The sequence below is a fragment of the Lepisosteus platostomus genome, chromosome 1 (assembly GCF_059453375.1).
Source record: "Lepisosteus platostomus isolate fLepPlt1 chromosome 1, fLepPlt1.hap1, whole genome shotgun sequence".
NCBI classification, from domain to species: Eukaryota; Metazoa; Chordata; class Actinopteri; order Semionotiformes; family Lepisosteidae; genus Lepisosteus; species Lepisosteus platostomus.
Genome location: NC_142611.1, coordinates 62,148,183 through 62,157,038, shown reverse-complemented (window position 1 = coordinate 62,157,038; position 8,856 = coordinate 62,148,183). Strand labels below are relative to the sequence as shown.

At 46.7% G+C, this 8,856-nt stretch overlaps 1 protein-coding gene across 1 annotated transcript; it reads left to right on the top strand.

Annotated features, from left to right (window-relative positions):
* The first annotated feature begins 2,281 nt into the window (after nucleotides 1-2,281).
* dnajc22 (DnaJ (Hsp40) homolog, subfamily C, member 22) lies at nucleotides 2,282-7,668 on the top strand. Its single transcript, XM_088633376.1, has 4 exons — nucleotides 2,282-2,737; nucleotides 3,905-4,567; nucleotides 5,161-5,462; nucleotides 6,170-7,668. Exons 2-4 carry the CDS (start codon nucleotides 4,027-4,029, stop codon nucleotides 6,350-6,352), a joined length of 1,026 nt encoding a protein of 341 aa, XP_088489502.1. The 5' UTR covers nucleotides 2,282-2,737; nucleotides 3,905-4,026; the 3' UTR covers nucleotides 6,353-7,668.
* Nucleotides 7,669-8,856: the final 1,188 nt, after the last annotated feature.

The following is an 8,856-nucleotide window of genomic DNA, read 5'->3' as shown; positions in this document are numbered from 1 at the left end:
AATGGTAACCGTCATCATAGCAGGATTTGCATACGGAGTCGACGTGGTGGTTACAGTTACGAACGAGACGAGTCAATTTTGTGTTACATTTTAAGTTTGACCATTTTTTTTATGTACAAAAATTATACAGCGCCAAAGCAACAAAGAACGCTGTAAAAAAACTGCATATAAATCAGATTTACAAAAAGTATTATTAAACAAAATACAAAACAATAAAATGGACTAAAAATAATGCAAATGATAATAATAATAAATAATATCGATATATTAATCCCTGTCATGGCTCACCCCACAGCACTTAACAATATCTTGGTGTTGTGGTACAGGTGTTCCAGTACAGGTGTTGTGGTAAAAATAATAATAATAAACTTAATTTTATATAGCGCCTTTAAAGGTGGCTTCTCAAAGCGCTTTACAGGATGACAATAACAATAAATAAGAAGAATACACAAGATAAAACAATTACAATATATAGAGGAGACTGTGGATGGTGGTACTAAGAAAAGCAGAGGGGTGAAGAATGGAACCAGTTAAGTAAAGGCTTTTCTGAAGAACAGGGTTTTGAGCCTGGATTTTAAGGAGTTTAGAGAAGCTGACTCTCTGATATCCTTGCGGAGAGAGTTCCAGAGCTTGGGGGCATAACAGGAGAAGGCCCTGTCACCCATACAATGTAGACGGGCTTGGGGGACCGTTAGGAGACCAGAATTAGAAGAATGAAGGTTGCAAGGTGGGGAGTAGGGCGATAATAGTTCAGACAGGTACTGAGGTGCCCAGCCATGCAGAGCCTTATAGGTGAACATGAGGATTTTAAAGTCTACACGGAATTTGACTGGAAGCCAGTGCAAGGACTTCAGGATAGGAGTAATGTGAACACTTGTACTAGACCTGGTCAGGATTCTGGCTGTTGAATTTTGGACATACTGCAGTTTATTCAGAGTAGATCTAGATACCCCAGCGAGTAGAGCATTACAGTAGTCAATTTGAGAGAACACAAATGTGTTGATCAGCTTTTCAGCCACAGTTAGTGATAGCATAGGGCATAGTCTAGCAATATTTCTGAGGTGAAAAAAAAGATGTTTTGACAGTATGCTGCACATGTGGGTCGAATGTTAAGCCAGAATCGAATATCACCCCAAGGTTTTTCAATTTTGATTGAAGCTCAAGTACAGAGCCATCTACAGACAGGGTTACAGGACTGGTTTACGAAGTTGATGGGGGGTGCCAATAAGCATGACTTCAGTCTTGTCACAGTTAAGATGAAGGAAGTTTTGAGTCATCCAAATTTTTATGTCAGAGATGCAATTAGTTAGAATAGAGACAGCCACATCAGTGTCAGGTTTGGTATGGATGTATATTTGAGTATCGTCAGCGTAAAAATGAAAGCTGAGGCCATGTGATCTTAAAAGCTGACCAAGTGGAAACATGTAAATGCTGAAGAGCAAGGGGCCCAGTATTGAGCCCTGAGGAACACCACACTTAACAAGACCAATTTCTGACCTATACCCATTAAGAGAGACAAAGTGACAGTGATCAGTGAGGTAAGACTTGAACCATTTGAGAGCAGTGTCAGAAACTCCAAACACAGTCTCAAGATGAGAAAGTAAGATGTCATGGTCTACAGTGTCAAAAGCAGCACTGAGATCAAGAAAGATGAGTATAGGAAGACAACCAGAATCAGAAGCTATTAGAAGATCGTTAGTGACTTTGACCAGGGCAATTTTTTGTGCTGTGAAGTTGACAGAAGCCAGGTTAGAGGGGTTCAAAAACATTGTTTGTCATGAGGTGGTTATGTAACTGAAGTGTGACAGCACGTTCTAGAATTTTAGCAAGAAAGGGTAAGTTGGAGATGGGGCGAAAATTGTTAAGATTGTCGAGAGCCGTGTTAGGCTTTTTTGGCATGGGGGTAATGGCAACAGTTTTGAGGACCGTTGGTCCTACAGCTGTCTTGGTACAGTATTCTGATACAGGTGTTGTGGTACAGGTATTCTGATACAGGTTTTCTGATACAGGTATTCTGACACAAGTGTTCTGGTACAGGTGTTCTGATACAGGTGTTGTGGTACAGGTATTCTAACAGGTGTTCTGGTACAGGTGTCGTGGTACAGCTGTCTTGGTACAGTATTCTGATACAGGTGTTGTGGTACAGGTATTCTGATACAGGTATTCTGACACAAGTGTTCTGGTACAGGTGTTCTGATACAGGTGTTGCGGTACAGGTATTCTAACAGGTGTTCTGGTACAGGTGTCGTGGTACAGCTAGCTGTCTTGGTACAGTATTCTGACACAGGTGTTGTGATGCAGGTATTTTGATACCTGTACCAGAGACCGAATAGTTATATCGTAAAACCAGTACAGGTGTTCTGATATAGTTATTAAGGTCAGGATATTCAGGTACAGGACACCCCCTCCGGTAAAGGAGTTCTACAATTTGGGGTATTTACTTCACAGATTAACATCTATTTACTTTAGTTTTTGATCGACAGTCACCAGTCAGGGCATTGTTCAGGTTATAGGAAACGTGAACCCTAGTTGTTAGAATCACACAGCGCTTTTACATGCGTTTGCGTCAGCTAAACACATCGCTAATTCCGCACATCGTGATTCAAGGCTCCAAATGTCAGGCGACGAGCAGCACGCTTGGAGAGTTTGTGTCCGAGCCGCAATTACTACAACGAGCTGGTGTCAAAGTCCACTGAATGCGATACACGGAGTAAGGGAGAGACGGAAGAGCTGTCAGGTGAGGATAAATGGTCAATTTACTTCGTCGCGTTGAATAAAAAACGACAATCGACAAAGCTCCTTCGTGGCGGTGGTCCGGACTGCTCAGGAACACGGGTTTAATCGCGGGGGCGCAGATCTCACAGTCTTTCCACTCGGACCGCGGCGCGGGTTTGAGCCTTGAGCCTGAAGCACTCACGAAATACACGCTTCATTCAGGCTGTGCTAGGACACGGGGCTAAGCGTGATCGCGATCCGCGAGTGTTCACACAGGCCCTCAGACAATCCCCGACCCCCGGTTCCAAAGCGCAGGGCTGATCGTGTCCGTTCGCTACCCGTCTATACAGGACCGCTCCTCTAGAACAGACGTTCAAAAGCCAAGTTCCCTTAAAGAGGTAAACTCAATTCGCGTTACCTCAGCTCACACAATCAACATTGTTGCTTGGGACCAAATTTGATATTTCTAATTCGTTTTTAAGTCACTGATCAGGAAGACGTAAATGTCCGGCGGAGGCATTAAGGTCAGAGGTGAGTCCTCCGTCGTTAGAGGAGCCAGGGGCCTGGTCCGCCTTTAGAGCCTCAGTGCATTTCGTAGAGGGCTGAGATTTGATCATTATCACACTGCTCCTCCGCCCTGCACAGATATCAAGAAAACTCTGTCTGTTGACAATCACCTCACAGATGGGTAATAGGAGCTGAATATTGTCAGTCGGGACCGGGTGCTCTTGCCAGGAAAATTTGATTTTATGATTCAAAATCCTCACGTGTCAGTTAATATTTTCTTCCCAACATACATTACATGAACTCTTCTTCCATTATGGAACCAAATTTCATGAGTATAGAATACTGGGTATTAGTACAGAATACTATGAGGACACTTGATGCATTAATTAAATGTCCCCACGGGTTACTGATAAAAGTCAGCTTAGATGACTAATTTAGAACTGTTGGTGAAACAAGGAACTGTGGGCCTAATTGGAAATCTAGGACTGGGAACAGCTGGCAGTGCTTTACACAAAGGGTGGTGGGAGCGTGGAACAAGCTGCCCATCCATGTTATTGAAGGCAATATCCTGGACAGGATCAAGCCGTGGCCAGATGAGATCCTCACATTAATAAGATCATGGGAAACGAATGAGCTGGAGGGCGTGCTCTTGTTAGTAACCTTTCTCCTGTTCTTTTGTTAGCTTTGAATTCCGAGAATAAACCATCAGAATGAAAGAAACGAGGGAAACCTGAGATCGCATTACTGCTGCCAGTGACCAGGTATAACTGCACAGCCCTGTAGCCTCTGCTCCTCGGCGCCCCCATGGGTAAGGGAGTGGCAGTGACGTACGCACTGTGGGCTGTGGGCGGGCCCCTTGGACTGCACCACCTCTACCTGAGGCGGGACAGCCACGCCCTCCTCTGGCTGCTCACCTGCGGGGGATTCGGAGTGGGCTGGGCACGGGAGATCTTCAGAATCCCCGCCTACGTGGAGGAGGCCAATCAGGGATCTGCGGGGGGGAGGGGGCAGAGGCGCAGAGCCCCGCCCCCTCCGGTGAGCCCCGCCCGCTTTGCCGGGCAGGTGTGCGTGGGGATTTACTTTGGCGTGGTGGCTCTGATCGGGCTCAGCTCTCTCAGCTTCTTCTACCTGCTGGTGCTGCCGCTCTGCGTGGGCGCCGGGGTGCACCTGGTGTCCTGCGCGGGACACGAGACCTCCGACCTGCGCAAGACCCTGACGGCCTGCATCCTCACCTCGCCCATCTTCTACGGCCGCGCCATCTCCACCCTTCCCATCAGCCTGGCGGCCAGTGTCACTGCTGCACAGAACCGGCGCTACAAGCAGCCCACGCCCCCCAAGCCGCTAGGTGAGACCAGTATGGGCTCCCTCTCCCTGTGTGACTCTTCTGTCCCTCCCAGTTTGCCTGTCCAACTCTCTCTTGGTCTCTGTGTGACTGTGCGTTGTATATCAGCATGGTGCTGTCTCTGGATTTCTCTTTTATCAGTCCATCTTTCTCCATTTCCAACAGGACTGCTACAGCAACTACTAATAGAAAAAACTGGTATTGCAGTGCAGAACTGAGGGCCATCCCTGGGGTAGGGGGTAGCACTGCCAGTGCAGTGTAACAGGAAGTGCACCTCTATCTCCTATCTCCATCACTTTGATCCTAGAGTCACCCAGTTTCTATGTCCAGGCTGTGGTCACTGAGCCTGTCCTCTCTGGGCAGCCAGGTCTGTCTGTGTCCAGTTTCTATGTCCAGGCTGTGGTCACTGAGCCTGTCCTCTCTGGGCAGCCAGGCCTGTCTGTGTCCAGGCAGTGATCACTGCACTTTGTCAGGGTTTGATTCTCCTTACTGTCTCTCACCCTGGTCAGATGGTCAGTGTGTACTGTTTACAGTCCATGTGTCTCCCTCTCTCTCTGTTGGTTTAATCTCTTTCTTTCTCTGTCCTCCCCTTGCAGGTGTCCGACTGTATCACTTAGGCCTGGCCTGGCTGGCCTTCACTGCTCCCCTGGGCTACTGTGTCTTCTACAACACCACTGCCACCCTCTCCTACCTGGTGGAGTGTGTCGCCTCCCTGCTGGACTGGCTGTGGTTCTTCCCCCAGCTGCAGAGGCTGCTGGGATTTTTCCTGCTGCTGCCCTACAGGGTGCTGTGCCTCCTGACTGGGGGTGGGGAGCTGGGGGGGCTGGGTGAGGACTGGGAGATCGTGCTGGAGAAGATGCTCTGGCAGCACTGGGAGAGAGAGCGCAAGTCCCGAGAGGTGAGTGTGCACGTGTGTGTGTATGAGTGTGCGTTTGTGTGCATGTGTGTGTGCATGTGTTCACCTGTGCATGTTTTTGTGTATGTGTGTGCATGCATGTGTTCACATGTGCATGTTTTTGCATATGTGTGTGCATACATGCATGTTTCTGCAGATGTGTGCACGTGTTTGTGCATGTGCATATGTGTGAGCATGAGAGTGCATATGTGTGTACAGTCCTTACTTACATCAGTGCAGATCGCAGTGTCTCTGTGCCTCGGGGTGTGCTTATCTGTTACTGTCTGTCCATGAAGAGGCATGGTATTTTCAGTTTACTCCCACTCTCCGTCAGTTTTACTTAGATTTCCCAATGACATCACTGTCAAAAGAGCCCAGGAAAGCTTACAAATGAGAGGAGGTTGTTTGGCCCATCTGGCTCATTTGTTTATTGTTTCAAAGGCCTATTGATCCAAGGACCAGATGTTCCACTCTTGAGGAATTCCTGGGAATTGTCTTGAACTACATGGCTGGGCAGCTTGTTCCACACTCCCGCCTAGCTTTGTGCACAGAAGCTGCTCCTGTTCTCAGTTTTGCATGCTCTTCCACAGTCAGCTACTACACTTTTCTGTGCTTTACTCGTTCCTCTGCTTTTGCCACTATCTCCCAGGGAATGATCCGGTTTTAAGCAGTCCAGACCCCAGTAAGTGTTGCATCCCTGTGTGTGTCAGGTGCTGTCGGTGAGCAGCGCCGCGTCTCTAGATGAGATCACCCAGAGCTACAGGGAGCTGGTGAAACTCTGGCACCCTGACCACAACCCACAGAGACCTGAGGAGGCGGCCGAAAGGTTCCTGCAGATCCAAGAGGCGTACAAGACGCTGCTGAGCCTGCACAAGACACAGCGTGGTGAATAACTCACCAGGAGGACACCCGAAACACGGCAGCACCGGGACACAGACATGACACACCCCTGTCTAGTGTTCACACCCTCCTGAACCCAATTGGCTGCCACTGTGCGAAATTCGCAGTCGTTGCTGCCATCTTGTGGCAGGCAGTAACATTACAAAGAATAATTCGAGGCAAAGTGAAAAGAGAGAAATGAAGAAGCAGCATACAGTAGTAGAACATGATTTAATTATATTTTAATTAGGGCACCCGCTTCTGACCTTTCTTTGTTTCCTGCAGTTAGGTATTTTCAATGCACCCTTCCTTGAAAAGAAATACAGACCTACTATGTTAAAATAGTGCACAGCCAATCCAGTGCAAGTGTCCTGTCTTCTCCAACTGCTTCCCTATATTGTAAATTTCAGGTGCTTACCAAACCATCTTTGGGAGGCCCTGCATGATGCAAAAGTCCCAGCTATGCCAGATCCTGTTGTGCCTTGTGTTGTGTCTCACACTTGGCCTCTCTGAGTCCAGGTCCCTGTTTTCACACAGGGTGTCTCTGTAAGGCCTAGCTGCACATTAGAGTTATTTTTAAAAAGGACAAGAAGAACTAATAATGAAAAAAATATTTGGAGAAAGGAATTCGGTTAAAGTGACCGATGCAGCATGTACTGTATATTGCTACTATGTAAAATAACACATAGCAATCTCTCCCAACGTCTTATTCATGTAATCCCTTTCACAGATAATCTGAAACTGTAATGGATTAATTTTAACACTAGCTATAACACTAAAAGACACATGTTATTGTTCACCTGTAACTGGACTGCTTTACTGTACAGAGACTGTAGCTCCCATTGTAACAGGACTGTTCTACTGTACTGGGACTGTAGCCCCTATTGTAACTGGACTGTTCTACTGCACTGGGACTGTAGCTCCTATTGTTACAGGACTGTTCTACTGTACTGGGACTGTAGCTCCTATTGTAACAGGACTGTTCTACTGCACTGGGACTGTAGGTCCTATTGTAACAGGACTGTTCTACTGCACTGGGACTGTAGCTCCTATTGTAACAGGACTGTTCTACTGTACTGGGACTGTAGCTCCTATTGTAACTGGACTGTTCTACTGCACTGGGACTGTAGCTCTTACTGCACTGGGACTGTAGCTCCTATTGTAACAGGACTGTTCTACTGTACTGGAACTGTAGCTCTTATTTTAATAAGAGTTTACAAAGGTGCTCTCTTTGACCTTTTTAATTTATTGCTGTTGTAATTCTTTTTAAAGTGCTTTGAGATGGACTTTACTGTGGAAAGTGTCTGTTTTAATAACGTCAATGAATAAACATTTGCATTTCCCATATTAATATGAAATCAATTTATAGTCACAGGACAGATCCAGTTGTGATGTGACAAATGCAGTGGAAAGCCTACAGTGTAGCTGAAGAATAGGAGCTGTATGCGGAGATGGGCTCTTGGCTGTCAGCTGCCCTTGTCTTTCAAGCTGGTTCTCCTCATTCAGCGTGTTGTGCTCTGTGTTTCGGGCTCCTGTGTGCTTTGCAAAGGAAACTAAGCAAAGAGACGAGAAGCAGCTTTCCTGGAAGCGCCTGGCCAACCCAAGGGCTGACATTTCACTGAGCACTTCCTGATCGAAACCGAGAGGTCGGCTCAGCACGGTGAGGATACGAGAGAGCGACCGGAGCTCTGGTTTCCTAGAAGAGCAATCAAGATTGCTAGAGATCTCGGTTTACTATCATGTAATCTCTCAATGGACCGAGAGGGGACTTTGTTTTTTTGGTTCTGTTTTTGGAGTGTTGTTTCACCTGTCAAGAAACAGATCACCCGCTTCCTGGCGTCACTGCACAGGCTGCCTGCAAGGTTTTGATTCTCACTCAAGACTCCGTTTTTCAGCGACAGCTCATCTGGCACAGATCGGGCCCCCCATGTTGCTGTATGTGTGTCCCAGTGTGTGTGAGCGATAGTCTGTTTCACCTTCATTTCGCACTTAAAACAACAGACTGCTTCATGACGTTCTCTCTGAGAAATGTCTTCCTGTGTGAGTCTTGGCTTGAAGAAAATCACACTGTCTCTTATACAGATACATACAGTGCCTTGCGAAAGTATTCGGCCCCCTTGAACTTTTCAACCTTTTGCCACATTTCAGGCTTCAAACATAAAGATATAAATTTTTTATTTTATGTGAAGAATCACCAACAAGTGGGACACAATTGTGAAGTGGAACGAAATCTATTGGATTTTTGAAACTTTTTTAACTAATAAAAAAATGAAAAGTGGGGCGTGCAAAATTATTCGGCCCCCTTGCGTTAATACTTTGTAGAGCCACCTTTTGCTGCAATTACAGCTGCAAGTCGCTTGGGGTATGTCTCTATCAGTTTTGCACATCGAGAGACTGAAATTCTTGCCCATTCTTCCTTGCAAAACAGCTCGAGCTCAGTGAGGTTGGATGGAGAGCGTTTGTGAACAGCAGTTTTCAGCTCTTTCCACAGATTCTCGATTGGATTCAGGTCTGGACT

What these genes read in the sequence shown, in the direction of transcription:
- dnajc22 (XM_088633376.1), top strand. Translation starts at nt 4,027, where the DNA reads ATGGGTAAGGGAGTGGCAGTGACGTACGCACTGTGGGCTGTGGGCGGG. An exon ending in CACGCCCCCCAAGCCGCTAG is followed by an intron (nt 4,568 to 5,160) that starts GTGAGACCAGTA and finishes CTCCCCTTGCAG; the next exon opens with GTGTCCGACTGTATCACTTA. An exon ending in GAGAGCGCAAGTCCCGAGAG is followed by an intron (nt 5,463 to 6,169) that starts GTGAGTGTGCAC and finishes TGTGTGTGTCAG; the next exon opens with GTGCTGTCGGTGAGCAGCGC.